At 39.7% G+C, this 17,662-nt stretch overlaps 2 protein-coding genes across 4 annotated transcripts in view; both read left to right on the forward strand.

The window, feature by feature from the left end:
- plxnb1a (plexin b1a) overlaps positions 1 to 7,569 on the forward strand; it is a 51,728-nt gene extending 44,159 nt beyond the window's left edge. For all 3 annotated transcript variants that reach the window (XM_076159362.1, XM_076159364.1, XM_076159363.1), the window contains 9 exons: positions 193 to 296; positions 394 to 478; positions 645 to 817; positions 1,583 to 1,743; positions 2,310 to 2,457; positions 2,720 to 2,784; positions 3,782 to 3,857; positions 3,994 to 4,068; positions 4,405 to 7,569. In XM_076159362.1, the coding sequence (XP_076015477.1) occupies positions 193 to 296; positions 394 to 478; positions 645 to 817; positions 1,583 to 1,743; positions 2,310 to 2,457; positions 2,720 to 2,784; positions 3,782 to 3,857; positions 3,994 to 4,068; positions 4,405 to 4,509 (992 nt within the window). In that variant the 3' untranslated portion in view covers positions 4,510 to 7,569. The remainder of the gene's footprint in view (positions 1 to 192; positions 297 to 393; positions 479 to 644; positions 818 to 1,582; positions 1,744 to 2,309; positions 2,458 to 2,719; positions 2,785 to 3,781; positions 3,858 to 3,993; positions 4,069 to 4,404) is intronic.
- A 3,279-nt stretch (positions 7,570 to 10,848) lies between these two features.
- Positions 10,849 to 16,986, forward strand: LOC143007790 (SRSF protein kinase 3). The gene is given in 12 exon segments (XM_076159243.1): positions 10,849 to 10,892; positions 11,683 to 11,786; positions 12,940 to 13,048; positions 13,843 to 13,930; positions 14,320 to 14,407; positions 14,660 to 14,766; positions 14,853 to 15,018; positions 15,179 to 15,252; positions 15,473 to 15,580; positions 15,860 to 15,929; positions 16,025 to 16,117; positions 16,793 to 16,986. Coding segments are annotated over 12 exon segments (1,245 nt in total).
- The last annotated feature ends 676 nt before the right edge of the window (positions 16,987 to 17,662 follow it).

The raw sequence follows: 17,662 nt of genomic DNA on the forward strand, positions 1-17,662 counted from the left end.
ATTTAGAACTGCTGAATTATTTTATAATTGTATTGCCTCTGCCAGTAATCAATAGACTAAAGTACTAAATATGCGATTTGTAGTGCGCCTCAAGTGTATCAGTACAGTGTCACCGTTGTAACATTGAAAGTCATTCATTATCATGCAGTTGTACAGAATGACATCTCTTATACATCTGAATTTCTTCTCCAGAGTGGCGAGCAGGTGTTGCAGGTCACCTTATCCTATCAGATGAAGACCTGACATCAGTAGTACAAGGCTCGTGGAAGCGTCTCAACACACTACAACACTACAAGGTCAGGGCTTGTCACACACATTCATAAATTTTGTGTGCTTAAAGCTGTTCGCCAACAAAAGATGAAGTGGAAGTTGTGATCCAATTGTGCAATGCAGGTCCCTGATGGTGCAACGGTTGCCCTCGTTGCCAGGAATTCCAAACATCATCTACATGACAGCCATGATTACATGCCTGGAGAGAGTGAGTCTCGTGCACGTTCTGTGACACACATACACACTCTAATGCATCACAGTACATATTGTTTATCCAGAGTTCACTGAGTTCACTGTTTGATGGTGGTGTATAGATTTGGATGAGACAATGAGTGAGATTCTCAGTTTTCTAGCTGTTGCTGTTCTCTTCACAGAGACCCCTATGCTGGATGACGGGGATGAAGGTGGCGTGAGGCTTTGGCATTTGGTGAAAGCCAACGAGGAGGCCGAGCTGCCCAAACACAGGAGAGGAAGTATGAGGGAGAGGGGAGGTGAGAGAGCCAAGGCCATCCCTGAGATCTACCTCACACGACTGCTCTCCATGAAGGTAACAGATGTGATGTGGATGGCACTCAGCACTAATGCTTGCACTCTCCACTTTGAGATGGTTTTTCATTTATACACAAACCTCGCCACACACACAAAACCACATTCTTTCCTTAAACTCATGCAGAAAGTGCACACAGCATCTTGAATTCAGGTGAATGCAGATATCCTCCCTGGAGATGGTCTAGGATGGAAACACAGACCGCACAGTATTAAAAAGTGAAAAGAGTATAAAGTAATTCCACAGCCAGTAAGCCCCTCTGGTCAGATGGTACGAACATGGCAGACAAGCCTTCTTGATTCTTTTTATGAACACAGTGTTATACAATGTGGAATGTAGTAACTATTTAAATGTTCTTTTTATCTTTTTCCAAATTTGCTTTATAGGACTCTTTATTACTCTTTATCAAGCTTAGACGTTGGTAAAACGTGACCAGTAGGCCAGATTTTGACTTTTTTAGGATCCATCATAAAAACTAATGGTTTAAACCACATTTTTAGGTTTCGTTTGAAACCTAGATGCTAATTATTAAGCCTTTACCCCTTCTGTTTGGAATTTCAGTACATATTATGCTAATAACTTGTATAACATAGAGGCCTCAACTATGTCCACAATGCCTGTAAACTTCAAACCGTCAATGTTTCATGTCTTTTTGTACGTCTGCAGAATATTTAAACAATATTTTCATGTTGAGTAGTTATACTGTATAATGCAAGCCTGATGGTGTATTTACCCGTCTACCTCACTTACTCTGGTCTCTCTCAGGGCACACTGCAGAAGTTTGTGGATGATTTATTCACTGCGATCCTGAGCACCAGTCGTCCCGTTCCTCTGGCTGTCAAATACTTTTTCGACTTGCTGGATGAGCAAGCGCTGCAGCACAACATCGCAGACCCCGAGACCATTCACATCTGGAAGACAAACAGGTAACTGGCCAGCAAAATCCTCCCAAAATGTTGTCATGTTTGGACGTCATGTTTGGACGTCATGTCTTGTACCTTTCCTTCAAACTGTGGCTCGGAATTCAGAATGGGTCACAGGCCAAGTTCTGCTGGGTTGCCATGTGAGAAAAGTTATAGATGTACTTTAAGTTTTAAGAATCCCGGGCATCAGCATCATACCGAAGCAAAACAAACAGACAACACAACAGACCATGGTACAGTATAATATCTCTTGACTTTGTTTGACTCGACCCAGAAAGGCCCTGAAAACAAAATATATTTGTCAAGGTAAGAAACCAATAGTACACCAGTACTTTTACTCCCAGAACTTTATGGAATTCCCCATGGTTGTAATTGGATGCTTTGGAAAATAAATCCTTGTGCGATTATTTAATTTGTTTGTCTCAGTCTAAAAGCTTATGTTACCATGTAATAGAAGGATATTGGTTACAGAAAGAGGGTGTCAGAAAATCCTACATACAATACTTGGCATATTATTGTATTTATTGAGTCTCAGCATTGTATTTGTGTGTCCATTCCCTTGTCTGCAGTTTGCCGCTGCGGTTCTGGATCAATATCCTGAAGAATCCACAGTTCATCTTTGACGTTCAGACCTCGGATCATGTGGATGCTGTCCTGTCCGTCATCGCTCAGACCTTTATGGATTCCTGCACCATTGCCGACCACAAACTGGGACGGGTGAGCCAGCAGGAATCATACATCCACATAATGAATGCTGTACAGATTGTCATTGCCAAATCAAATGTCCTGTGAGATCTTTGCTAGTCATTGATCTAGATCAGGTTTTATAATGCATGTAAAACCGAAGATCGCACCAAAATGAGCCCACAAGCTGTGTGTTGTTCTGAATGCTTAGTCAAATCAAATCAGCTGAGTTTTATTTCTGCCCATTTCTTGTGCTATTGAGAACACATGTATTCCATTTGTCTCCCTTGCTCAGGACTCTCCCATCAACAAGTTGTTGTATGCCAGAGACATCCCGCGCTACAAACAGATGGTGGAGAGGTAAAAATATGGCAGCCAGTTCCCCCGGTGACCCCGGGCATTAAAACCACTCTGGAAAGCAGAGAAGGGTGGGGGGGGGGGCCTAAAACAATCTGTCAGTGCCAGACTGAGCCTGCAAGGCGTCCATGCATGGATGGTCTGAAAGCAGACTGCTACACTTACCACTGTCTGCTGCACATTAAACCCAGCAGATTACACCAGTGATATATTAGAGGTCAACAAAGCAAAAAACTTATGTAACAAATAGGCCTGTTTTATTGAAGTCATATTGCTCTTATTTCAATGATAAATGATGGCTGCAACTAGATGTGCAGCCATACATATCCTCTTTATCTATTTATGATTATTTGTGCAACATTACTGTGTAAATGAAGTTTACTATCATTCTCTGGCACTGACAAACTATAGTTTCATTCTGTTTGACCCTCGAAATGCAAAGCACTTTAACTCTAACAGCAGTCTGCACTCACGGACATCATTTACTCAAAGATAATAATACTTGCATATGTGCATATCCATCAAATTATTATTGTAAACAGAGAAATACACACGATAGTTATATCCACCAATGAGGTTATGTGTGTGATCCTATTTAAAGTGATATTACTAGTGCTAAACATTTTTGCTGTACGCATGAACCACCTATGAAATTAGAAGATGAGATTAGAAGTTGTTTAACATGACAAATCGTATCATATTCTATGATTGTTCATGATTGGTTGTGTATTATGTATAATTAGTAATATATCCGGATTCACGTAATGAATAATCATTTCAAATCATTAAACAAAATTAGTTTGACTCCAGTTAGTTATAAATCCATCTTGCGCTCATGGGAAAAACTTTTCATTCAATTTACAGCACATACATAATTAAATTCCAGATTCTATATGTAGGAGTTGTAAGATGAGAGCATCATAGAAAATAATAGAATGAATATCTGCTATCAAGGACTTTAAAATTCATCTCCCTCTTCTCTCTTTGGTCCTCTCTCCAGGTACTACACAGACATCCGTCAGACCATCTCTGCCAGTGACCAGGAAATGAACTCTGCTTTAGCAGAACTCTCCCGAGTATGTGACCCATTTGTGTTTTCCCATTTTCCTTTTAGACAATACATGGTGAATGATGTGAGATATGCGGGTCCTCTGTCTGTAATTTCCTAATGTAACGCATCTTCACTGTCCTTTTCTCAATGTTTCAATACAGAATTATGCCGCAGAGGTCAACTGCCTCGTGGCCCTTCATGAGCTGTACAAGTACATCAACAAATATTATGATCAAGTAAGTGAATTAACATGTTAGATGGATTTCTGTTGTGTTAAAATGCATTTCTACTCTCGGCTGCATGCGCAAAACCATTCAATCCTGAGACAGCTGTACTAAAGAATGCAGTGCTATAAATATTGTATCACAGGTTGTAGAAAAAAAAGACTTTGCTAGAAATAAAACATTAAAATCTTTTATAAAACATTATTTTTCATACAGACTACATGTCTGTGGTAAATGGGTTCCGGCACCTGAAACCTGGACAGGAAGAGCTGACACACGCTGTCCACCAAGCAGCATTCAGGTGTGATGATATGATTATTTCTAACTTCTAAACCTCTCTCCTGGTAGATTATCACAGCTTTGGAAGAGGACCCCACCGCCCAGAAGATGCAGCTGGGCTACAGGCTTCAACAAATTGCTGCTGCTGTAGAAAACAAAGTCACTGACCTATGACCCCAAAGACCGGATGTATTTGACCTTCAGAGAGGACAAAACCGAGAAATGGCCTTGGCTCTTGGGAAACAAAACAGTGATTTACCAAAAGGTTTCTTGTAGGGCAAATGTGAAGTTTGGATGTCGGTACTTACTGTGGTACTTAATGCGACATTTTGCTGTCATGGCAACAGACTCATTGGCTGAAGGGAGAAGCAATGTCAGGAAGATTTCTGACATTGGCCATGTTTCCTGTCTCCAAGAAAGTAAGACTCACAGGTCTAATATCAGCAGAGAGAGGACTCTGATCTTAGAGGGGAAAACAGAGAGAAAATGTGAAATCAAGCACATCGTAGGACAAAAGCTTCCCTACAACTTTTCTGTGGACTTTTCACAGCAGGATTTCCCACTTATTTCAAACTAAAGGGAGGCCCCGATTTCATTTGTCTTCTAGCTCTTGAAGATTACACACAACATTCCTGCACCAAGTACGGCTACGCTTATTGGTCTTTAGCTGAGGGATGGATAGTACAGACGAGTGCTGGATGGGAAAACGGTGAAAGAGGAAGAGAAGGGAAAAGGAGTGGAAATCTTTTTACACGTCTTACTTTAGGTGGAGATGGATACTTATGCTGTCTATGTGCTGTGGAGGCCTGAATACTCATCACTGTTAACTCTGCTTTTGCTCCCTTAAATCATTCATTTAAGTCTTATTATATTGAAGCGAAAGAGTAAGTGTTTGATTTCCAGGAGCTCTTTTCTTCACTGGTTGTCAGTTTACTGTAATTAGATATTGCCTTCATCTTAGTTTAAACTGAACAGCAGTGTTTCATATGTATATGTGTTTTATGCATTGATTTTATTGCGTTGATGACCCAGCACATGAATGCTCTCTGAACTTGTGATCCTTTTATAGTGACCTGTCGTGTCAGCGAATGTCCCTTTTCCAAATATAACATTCTGCAAATGCTGATATTGACTTTTTGCCAAAAGTACAGTGTGTCTACAGTGCCTAGAACTGAGTCACAAAGCAATCCGTCCCAATACCAAAAACCATAATTGTAAAATATCCTAAATGCATCAAAGCTGGTCAAACATGTAGCATTATTCAACTCTACACTCATTAATGCTTATGGAGGATAAATCCTGACTTTTTAAGAAATAAATCAATCGGTGTGGTCAAGTGAATTGAGAAATAAAAATAATTGCATAGTAAGTAAGCAGTAAATCCCACATGCTCTATATTTTACTCTCTTAGCAGAACTTATTTTTCCATCAGTAAAATACTAATAAAATTTTTTTTTTGCTTCAAATATCAATCAGTAAATTATGAAGTCCACTCTATTTAAAATAAAATAAAAAATTATTATTTGACTATTTATTAATTCATTAATTTATTTCCTTAAGAGTCATGTTTGCTCCTCCTTCACTGCCTGACATTCTTGCGGTCACATGACTGCAGTGGTGTCACATTTTACATCTGTTAGTTTTACTATTCTTATCGCTTTCAGGCGGAAGTTCATTGGAGAAACAGCTTCCTCTAGTGGGCACCCGTCAGAGCGGACTCTATTTCTCATTAATTTTCTTACTAAACAAATACAGTTTGTAAATACAAAACCATTCCGAAAACGAACACGGCCTTATTTGAAGCTTATTTGGCATTTATGCGATGTTAAATTGGATTTTGGTGCTTGAGAACTTTCTTTTCTCGCATATCTCTAAAGATTTAAGCTACAGTCGTCGTGATCATGAGACAGATGTTCCTATCTTACCACTTGCTTTCTGATGCCATATGTGATATTTTATTGTTAGTTGTAGTTTTTATCCAATTTAATTTATTATTTATTTATTTTATTGCCTATCTTGTTGATACAAATCAATGGTTATGAACCCCAGGTGTCCTCGATTTGAAATCATCAAACACACTTTTGGTGTCTATTTTGATTATCTTAACTGCTCTCACATTTGTTGTGTGATACCAGACTGTCTGAGGCAAAATCAAATTCAATCAGCTGTCTTTACATCCCCAGGTCAACGTGACCCAGTTCCATTTCCTTTGGGGGGCAAGGCGGAATGTATGTATTAATTCAGTTCTGTGCCACAAAATGGATATTTTCATGATGACGCCAAGCAATATCTTGATGCATCTTTCTCATGAAACGACAGTGCCATTTGCACTTCACCAATGAAATGAAGAAGAAAGTCCTGCCTAAACATTTCTGGGGCTCAAATACAAACCTTTGTCATTTCATGGGTGATTTCTATGGACTCACATGTGGCACTTTGGATGCATTTTGCATTTTGAACATATAAACAGCACACAGATCCCTTTTAGACCATACTCCTACACAGACACCTGATAAGTAATGGAAATCTGCCAATGCGACTGTCATGTCAGCACACAGATTGGACTGTCCTTTGCTATTCCGACTTGCTTGCATGTGATAATGTGACGGTCTTCTTCTTCGGCCGCACAGAAATGAACACTGCTGCACAAGCTACAGCAAGTGCACTAACCCTACTTCTCTGCCTTAAAATATTAGTCATTGCAGGCCTTTAAAAGTGCTTCATAAAATGGCTAGTGTAATAATAGACAGTAATCATTTCTGTCTCACTTGTGTCCATTGGGCTGTTTTGTTTACCTCCATCTCTGAAAATGAACCCTGGTTTGTGCGTGCAGGTTGTTTCAGGTCTGTGTAAACATGTATCAGATATGGGCCACTTAAATTGTATATAGACAAAAACTGAGAATTGGATTTGGTGACCTGTAGTGTAACTGAAACCCTAGAAGTTGACATTATTTCAATCTCTTTTTGCATTAAGAAGTGAGGATGTTTTGATTGTGTAACATTTTTGCAAGCAGTGACCTTGTACAGTAAAAACTGTTAACATCATTCTTTGCCATGAACCTTAGTATTTGTGGCTTACTTGTGTATGCAAAGCCTCTGTTCCAATGTTTTACTATTTTCCTGTACATACATACTGTTCTTTAGGAATCATGACTTTAGTTTTCTCTAATCAACTGATAGGATAAACCTAACAGCAACTTGATGTGATGCAATAAAGTGGTCCCAATGTGAACTTAAGTCTGATTTTATTTTGCCATGAAACCTGAACATTTTATGAACTATGCTCACCAATCCAAAGACGTTTCAAAATAACATCGAACCATATATTGACTTTACTAACCGTTTACTCAACATATTTCTGATAATATAATATAAACAATATAACAATAGTTTAGAATTTTCCATTACCGTGTGCAATTACTCTATCTAGTGGCAATTGTGTTTTACTGCCCACAATAAGTGTGCTATCTTGCCTCCTGTTGACCGCCCACAGTACTGTAAGTGTCCTTTGTCCTTTTGAGTTTGTAACTTCCTTCACAAGATGGAACCGTAATTTGCTCCATTGACTGACTTTAAAATCTTTAAATCTCTGGTGGTCATTCAAACATGCTTAAGAGAAACAAGGCCCAAATGGAGCAAACAAGATTAGAAGCTCTACTGTTGGATGAAACCCACGTGATTGGTCTGTTTTCTTTCAGTCAGCTGTTGAATGCAGTGCTCATTTTGTAGATTGTCTGGTTTGAAACAGTACTGTCCCACCTGTTGGTGGCGTTGCCTTATCACAAGTATCAACCAGTGATAAAGAGAGGTGTCTACAAAGTTATGTCACAGGTAATAATATTTATTTACCAGTAAACAGTCCATTTTCCTTTGTTGACACTGATGGTGCGCTGATTCGTTATCAGATAACAAATTTACTGCTTAATGTCATCAAACAGCCAGGCTGAAATTCCATCTTCTCTTTCAGTGGCCCATAAATTGGGGACTATGGAAAACCTGTCACACACACAACTGGTTTACTATGCATGTGTCTCCAGCTGAGGCTTTGACAACTTGATTGAGGAGGATTCAAATGCAATGAAAAGATATGGGAGTTAGGTAAGACTAGACAGAAGTTATTATAAGAATCATGCAAATAACGATACGTTGCCTTCTCATCTGCCATTTATGAGGTGACAACTGCCACCCTTTCAAACCGTTTGAGTGTGTTCAGCGGTTAGAGTGGACACAGCATCGCTCTGCTGTTTTAATTTAGCAGCAGTATCACAGCAAATGAATTCAGGTCACGTTTCAATCTTTGGTAGGGGAAAGGGTCGGCCCAGATAAGCCAAACTAAAGGTCGGGGTGAGTGTGCGCGCATGTTTTGGCATGTGTATATATAAATATGTATACATGCGTGTGCATATGAACCGTAGTCATTGAGCCTTGACGTTATCGTTCTTCCTTCCAGGTCAGTGACCAACTCTTCAACTCAAGTCCAGCCACGCTGAAAACAGCATTTGCAGCTTTCAATAATGTATGAATGCAGCAATCAGATGATGGCATGTGATGATGACCCATACATGGCATGATAAATATTATAAATTGCAGCATTTCACACTATAAGTGCTTCTTTACAGCTCACTGAAAGTAGAAAATAGTAACAACCAGCAGCTTTATAGCTTAAGGCTGGACACAGTACAGTATAGGATACAGTACAATGCAGGAAGAATGGCAGGGCATACAGAGTACAAGACGACATGATCTAACACACTTGAATCTGAAAATAAGTGTGATGATAACTTGATACACATACACTTACTTCTCTCACTTAGGTTCAGGTTTGTCCTGTTCTATTGCATTGTGACTAGGTACAGAGTTGGTTGAACAATGAATGATCACAATATAACTTGCAATGTTGTGAGGCATTTTAAATCGGTTCCAAGCATTGTTTTTATTTAATACCTACACTACAGTACAAGTAATGTAAACCAGCAGCCATGCACTGCTCGGCTGCCCTAAGGAGAAGAGAAGAAGAAATGGTTTTAATTATAGTAATGCTCTGATGATGATAGAACTTGGTTTATTTGTCATTATATAAAAGTCAGCATCAAATTAATTTGTTCTTCCCTGGGACATGCTCCACCCTTTAGGTTTAGTCCAAATTAATTCAGAGGATGAATGTATATTTACTCTTACACTACAGTATATGCCTGTAATGGAAAGTATACATATATATGTACAGTATATGGTTGTCTGGGCTTTGAATAGAAGCGCCCCGATAAAGAGCGACAACATGTAGTCTGTCATTCACGCTAGGCCTTGATATCTGAAAGCAAAGCACACATACACACACACACACACACGTTCACTCTCACAATTTTTTCTTTCACCTCCCATCTCTCTCTCTATCCCGTTCAATGGCTTGGCGGTAACAGCCATGTCATCAGGTTGCTGTGTCAAAGACGGAGTATTAACAGCACAGTGTTGGCAACAGAAAGCAGAAAATCTGACTATGGAAAGTGTCCATGTGCCATCAAGTGCACATGAATGCTTGCAGACACATACACACACACGCGCACCTACACAAGCTGAGACATAGTGATGAATGCCAAACGCAAAACGTGCACGTGTCTATTGTGGTTCTGCCAACCTCGAGTTCATTAACACTTGGTATGTTTGAATAATACATATATTTAATTATTTCTTAATAACATTTATAAATAATCTATCAAACCACAGATGTATATCTGCAGACTGCAGATCTACACACTGTAACCATTTTCTGAATTCCCACCTGGGATCTGCACAGAGGCGCTGAGCTCAATGTGCCTCACTAATGAACACTTTAATGATTGTGGGAGCGGAATGGATCTCTCCCCCTTTGTCTGACCTTGACTCTCATGGCTTTAGTGTGACACTGTGTATCATGTTGGAATGGGGATCCAATTCACACAGCAGTTTTAGCAATCCTTTACACTAAGGTCAAACACCCAGAAAAAAAGATCAACAGCTGTCACCTTCTCCCTCCCCCCTCTTTGCTCTGCCTGTTGCCCTCACGCGACATTCCTCTCCACTATAACACTCTCTTCGCTCTCAACCTCTGATCAGCACTCCCTTACAGTGACAGAGATTGAGACATCGAGGACTCGGTAGAGACGGAGAGCTCAGAGAGTGAGAGAGAGGCTCAGACGTGGTGTGAGTAAAGAAAATAGACCTGTGTGTTAACAGGTAAGGCCTGACAGGCAGTGAGTTAGGAGGCTGTAGGGGGGTTTCCATGTTTAGACCCTGCTGACTACTGCTGCTGCCATTCCCAGTGTCCTGAGATTTACTGGATACGCACCCTGCCTCCAAACCGCTCACGTTGAAGGTACTACACTGCTGCAGACTCACCCTGCTATCACCATATTACTCTTAATGATAAAACTTTGATTTCTGCGGACATACCAATTTCTGCCATTTTTCTACAAGACACCAGCTCTCGTGAAACTCTCCTTATTATTGCTCTGCAGGCAGCATCTGCTGAACCACAATGCAAAGGAGTCCCTGTTTGGAATACACAGCTGCTCATCATGCGTGAGTAGAGCACTTTGTTTCATCTTTGTTTATGATTTAAGTGCATAAATCATTGCATTAAGTTACTCACCTGACAATGCTGAAACATTATGAATTTTCACAGAGAACTGGTAGGAAGGTTCCTTTTTTGTTATTGTTTTGCTGGATTCCCTCAATGTCATGCAAATATTGCATTTACTTTCAATGCAACTTTGTAGTCTTGCTTGAAGTAAAATGATAAATTTTTCATGACCAGTACAGAAAGCAAGGCAGCATGATTTTAGGCTATCATGGAACTGACCTACATAGTAGTTTATAGGCTTTAGACAGTTTTACTACAGAGTCAAATTGCACTTCATCATCCCTCTTAATTGCATGAATACAGTTTACATATAGAACACTGTCAATGTTCGGGTGCATAATGAGAATGTGCAGCTCATATGTCTACAATTTATTTTCTTAATGTATTACTTGACCAAACTGATATCACATCGCACAAACATATTGTGAAATGATTTACAGCTGTCGTAAATAGTGCAACTTCCGATGTCCTCCACTCTTAGCCTTCAGGCAGTGGAACAAGTTTCCGTCTATGGGAAATTCTAAAAGTAGTGCAACTCTCTTCTCGGCTGCCCCCAGCAACTCACCACTGACAAACACACACACAAGACACATGCACACGCGCACACACTCTTACACAGTTGGTGCAGTAAAGCATGAATATATGCTGTTATTGTGATCTCATTGCTTTCATATGCCTGTGTGTTTGTGTCTATGTAGATGCACCCTCACATGTGTACTTGTGTTACAGGAGTAAAGCTGGGTCGTCTCATAGTTTAGAAGCGCTAGGATGCCACGAGCAGCTGGATCCCAAGGACAACCGGGACTGTGAAGACCCCAGGGAATACTGCTATGGTATGCCAGAGTGTTGTGATTAATTCTTTCATCTGAGTTTGTGCCATTGAACTTCTCCAAGTGCAAGCAGCAACAATGCAGACTTTCCTTGCATCAGTGTGCTCAGATTTTGCCTTTATTTTTGAATGTGGGGACATAGACACAATACTATAGGCCCTTTTTTATTAAACTTTACATTACAGTCACAGCTGTATGAATTGCATGTAGCAGCTGGGCAGCTGTGACACAGATTTTACCATGAGGGGTCGCAGTACCACATTTATCCTTAAGTGACTGTATTTACAGCGAATCAACAGGGGATGAACCGGAAAGCGTTTTCAAGTGACAGAATAAGGTCAAGTGTGAGCCTTCATTTGATCCGTCACCTTGTGAACACTGCTCTGACCATCGTAAGAGCAGCTGTTTGATCTAACTAGTCTGGATGAGGCTTAACCTCTGTGATAGAATCCAATTGCAGAACACACTCTCAACACATACTGGCCTGTGACCTGCAATTGCAAAGACATGCTTCTCACACTCATCCCTCGCATCTCTCACTTCTCATCTCGTCGCAGGCGAGTATCTTTCGCTAACACACTATTCTGACCTCGGTCGTTCCTTCTTCTTCCATCTTTACCTACTTTCTTTGACAGTCTCTGCATGTATCTCCTGAAACCAGCTTGGCACAGTCATAAATCACCTACCTGCTCATATCATGTTCCGTTTTAATGGAAGTCGAGATTCAATTTCAAGATCTCTGATGATGTCGAGGAGATCTATGTCATTATGATTGAATGGGAACAGACACGGGCTTAGGCATCATCGTTTTTCATGTCCCAGTGGCAGATTTAACTGTATTACTCACTACAGATGTGTTGTAGCTTGGAGGGATTCAGAAATAGCTCTGGTGACAGATTTTCAGTCTTCTGGGACCGCCGGATGAAACATTTATCCAGTAAAAATAGTTTGCATTGTAGTCTTTTAGCTTGTGTATAATTTCATTATTGTACGGTCTGTAATATTTGATTTTAAGTAATTTATGATATATTGAATATATTTGATCATATGACTATTCATAAAATTAATAAAAGATGACTTTAGAAATTAATTTAAAGAATATTGCAATCATCCTTTCATTTCTCAGTGTACTATTCCAGTGTGTTTCTTTCCTCAGGTGGATATCACCCGGTCCAGATTGGTGACACCCTCAACAGGAGGTATAAGGTGGTCTCTAAGCAGGGTTGGGGCTATTTCTCCACTGTCTGGCTCTGTCAAGACCTCAGGTAGGTTTGATAATACAAAATACATCATTGTTTGATGGGTTCAATTGGTTGGGGGGGACTACATCAGGTTCATACATTTCTTATGTTACTCCCTTCCCCACAGCTGTACTGCAGTGGAATTCAAACCATGAAGCGCCAGGCAAACAATAAATTAATCTGGGTTAGGGTTAACTTTTTTTTTATTATTATTATATTGTTTAATAAATTTAGATTCTGGACTGGGAGTTAATTTTGAAAACTACTGTTCAAAAATGCAATGCCTTTTTTTTCATGGACTATGTGTATTGCATTGTTTTTAAATTGCAAAGTGTAGCAAAACAAATACAATACACAACAGAATCAAATGACTTAACATATCAGGTATGGATATGAAACCAACCACCACAAGTTTACAGTTAGAATTTCCATCAATTGAAATAGTTTCAAGTTTCATAGTCATCTGTGCAATGTGTAACACAGTTTGAAAGCCACTTAGTCAACATGTCCTGTGTAAAAAACATATACAGGTTTTATATCATCTCATTATAAGATTATGATCAATTAAATACATTTCATTACATACATGATTTATTACATGATACCAGTGCTGCATTTCTTTGAAATAACTACAAAATGAACAACTCTATGGTATAAAAGTCTATTAATTATTGATGGTTTCACAACAGAGAGCAAGACTGCCATGTCCTGCAGTGTCAGTGGAGTTGATGTGTGTGTGTGTGTGTGTGTGTGTGTGTGTGTGTGTGTGTGTGTGTGTGTGTGTGTGTGTGTGTGTGTGTGTGTGTGTGTGTGTGCAGGCTGGGTCGGCGTGTTGCTGTGAAGGTGCTAAAGAGTGGAGCTGGATTCGCCCAGGCAGGACAGGATGAACTGGCACTCCTACGATGTGTTAGTGACTTATTTGCTCTTCCTCCTCTCTGAGTTGCTCCTTCTGTCCCATAATGCTTTGTTTTCTTTATATAAATGGATACATAAACACACAGAATATACTGCACCTCTATCCCATAAAGAAAAACATACAGTATGTGTTTGAATTTATAGCTAATGTATACAGCCTGTCTGGATGAGCTGATTATGTTTGACCCATAACAAAAAAAAGATAACATGCCCGTCTTGATAATTCAGTATAAGTTGATGTCTTAAATGTATAACACTGTTATTTTATATGGTTTGTCAAAATGGATACAACTTCACCCCCTTGTCTCCATTTGCCATCCTTGTTTTTTTTCTTTTTCCTTTTCCCTCTTCACAGTATCTTCTTGTTTCTCTCTCATCAGGCCACTGGTCCTAAAACACGACATCCCTCCAGTCAAAGGATAGTTCAGCTGTTAGATGAGTTCCAACTGGCTGGGGTCAACGGGGTCCGTATCCTTTTGTCAGACGCCATTTATTCAAACACACCTAGAGTTGATGGCATATAATGTGTGTGTATCTCCAAATCCCATTGAAACACATCAGCATTGTTAAATAACTGAATGTACATTTAATGTGTTTGTCCTCCAAGGGCAATTTGTGGTGCAGCATTGTGTGAAAATACAATGATAATAAAGTCTTCTTCTTATTCATAAAACAAACATATAGTATATATAGAAATAGTTCTTAATGCCTGTTGGTTAGATATGTGCCTGGTCCTGGAGCTGTTGGGGCCTGACCTGAGGAGCTTCCAGCTGTACTTTGGGAATCCAGAACTGTCCAGGCTATGGGTCAAACAAATTCTTACTCAGGTAAAGTAAATTATGAAGACCATGTTTCATCAAGATTTATAATTTTCAGGCTCCCAAGCTCATGTACATGTTTATTTCTCGTTTAGGTTCTCGAGGGCCTTGACCACCTGCACTCTCGGTGTAAAATCATCCACGCTGACATCAAGCCAGAAAATATAATGCTTTGTATGGAGGAGCAATCACACAAACTGCCACTTGGGGGCAGCAGTCCCTCCTCTGCGCTGAATGAGAAGGAGTCCAGAGGCAGAGTTTGTTTTTTTATTTCTATATATGCTGAACATTGTGTGTTTCTACACAATAAAGACCAACTCACAAAAAGGATTTTTACTGCCATTGTCAGCCAGTTTGTGCAAATATAATTTCTTTATATTGGACCTTAAAATAATACATATTTTGTTGCTGTATCTTTCAGGAGAGCAGTTGGACCCACACAGTTTAAAAGACATTCAAGTGAAGATTGCTGACTTGGGCAGCTCCTGCTGGGTGGTCAGTCTCTTTCCCTGTTTTTTGCTTTTCTTTTATCCATTGCAGTCTATATAGAGAAATCCATTAAAATTCACACACTTCAACTGTTTTTTTCTGATTCATGTAAACTAACATTCTCTAAAGACAAAACTGTTTTTAACCCCTAATCGATGACCTTTGTACACCAAAAGATTATTTTGTAGAAACTCTGTCTGCTCCCTCTCTCTTTCCTCCTGTGCAGTACAAGCATTTCTGTGAGGAGATCCAGACCCGTCAGTATCGCTCTCTGGAGGTTTTATTGGGATCTGAGTACGGCCCACCTGCAGACATCTGGAGTGTGGCCTGCATGGTAAGGGATGAACCACATGATGACGACAGCATGATACATGATACCACAGCACAAGCATTCTTGAGGATCATCATTTGAATCCTTTTCCAGCTTCATGCATCTCCACATTTCTTCTTCTAAGATCCCATGGGTAATGGTCCACATGAACATATCTTTTTCTTGAAAGGAGAAGAGCATGACACCTCATTAAACTACCCCACATACCAATGTAGTTATGAGGTGGTACTTGTAAGCCAGAATTGGATCACAAGTTCACTTTTCCCTTGTTTTCACCTCTAGGCTTTTGAGTTGGTCACCGGCGACTCATTGTTTGGACCAAAAGCAAGAGACAACCTTTCCCTGGAGGAAGGTACAGCATGTCCTCACCCACAGCTATTGTCAGACATACTGTATCGTACGGTATATGTACGTGTCCTCACAATTGTTTGAATTGATCCACTTCAGACCACATAGCACAGATCATGGAGCTACTTGGTAAAATCCCACCAGATGTTGCCTTCTCTGGTAAATTCTCTGCAGAGTACTTCAATCGCAGGGGTGAGTAAGACAATTCCCTTATTGATCGATATTTCAAATCTGTTTTTAAGGTTTTATTTCAAATATGCATTGTTCTAATGCATTGTTTAAATGATTCCTAACTTCTCTGGAGAAATGTTTCCTCTGCATCCAAACACAGAAAGGACCAGCTTGGGGTTTGGGGGCTTGGGTGGTATTTAATTCTGAAATTGATTATATAGCTTCATTTTCAAAGCCAGGATGTGATTTAATCAATTAATATATTAACCCTTTATCAGGGTTAACCCTTTATCAATGATTAGATTAATGAGTAAGAAAATCTAAGTTGTAATTCAAATTCATGACCCATTACTTTTGAGTCATCGATGGCCCCATTAAGAGAACTTGCTGCACAGCTGAGGTGAATTTATATCTTTTCTTGCAAAAAAGAGGTGAAGGTCTTTCCAAAAATCCATCAGTAATCTGCATGAAATACTATTTGTTTCATGTATTGAAAAAAGTACAAAAAAGGTGAACTATATCAGTGCTGATCCTTGGCATGAAACTGAAGCAGAATAAAGTTATTCTAGTGTAAATGCCAGTGAAATTATTACACCCACACACACGCACAAGGTTCAGTAGAAGAAGACACACAAATAGCTTGAGCTAAATATATTAATATCTAACACAAGCTGTGGGCCTCCTTGTGTCATGCAGGTGACCTGCTTCGTGTGGGACCCCTGAGGTGCTGGAGCCTTTATGACATCCTGGTGGAGAAATACCACTTTCTGCTGGAGGAGGCCTCACTTTTCTCAGACTTTCTCCTTCACATGTTAGCTTATCATCCAGAGAGCAGAGCCTCTGCCGCTCAGTGCCTCTGCCACCCCTGGCTGACCTGCCTGACAACCTGAAGCCTCCATGCCGTCATTTCAATCTGTGAGCTTGAGATGATACTGTAGAAGTGCACTGAAAAAACTCTCAGAAAGAAGGCGATCACTCGTACAGATTTATTTGGACATATCTGTCTCTTTCTCTGATGAAGAGAGCAAGACACACTGCCGCTCTTTTGCAGAGCCACGCTGTGATTTCGGCTGATAAGAGGGGTGCAGTTTCACACATGGTGCTTTATGATATGATAGTAGACTGTTTGCCTGGTTCTACATGCTACAAGTCTAGCATTTTCATCCACCCTTTTTTGATTTTGATTTTCTTTCTGTGTTCTGTGTTTCATGTTTTCATGAAACACTTTATTTTTGTTGTGGTCCAGATTCCTGTAATATATAAAAACTTTCCAAGCACTTTTAGTCTACTGAGTTATTTCATAGTATAAATCAGCAATATTGTACGAAAGCATAGAGGGAAACATGAATGTTTAAATTGTGGGACACAATAGATTATTTAATTGCATTGTTTTCCATCCATTCCATCCATTCTTTCCTTTTTACTTTATTGCACCATGCAGATAAATATGAAGACTCAGATAATAAAGTAAAAAAAAATCATTTTATTCTGTATCAAAGCCTTCAGAATGTGAATTTCAGATCATAAGACGTGATCATCGTGGAAAAGAACATAATTAAAGTTTCT

Source organism: Genypterus blacodes, unplaced genomic scaffold (genome assembly GCF_046128005.1).
Source record: "Genypterus blacodes isolate CSIRO-AG114 ecotype Tasmania unplaced genomic scaffold, CSIRO-AGI_Gbla_v1 ptg000094l_1, whole genome shotgun sequence".
NCBI classification, from domain to species: domain Eukaryota; kingdom Metazoa; phylum Chordata; class Actinopteri; order Ophidiiformes; family Ophidiidae; genus Genypterus; species Genypterus blacodes.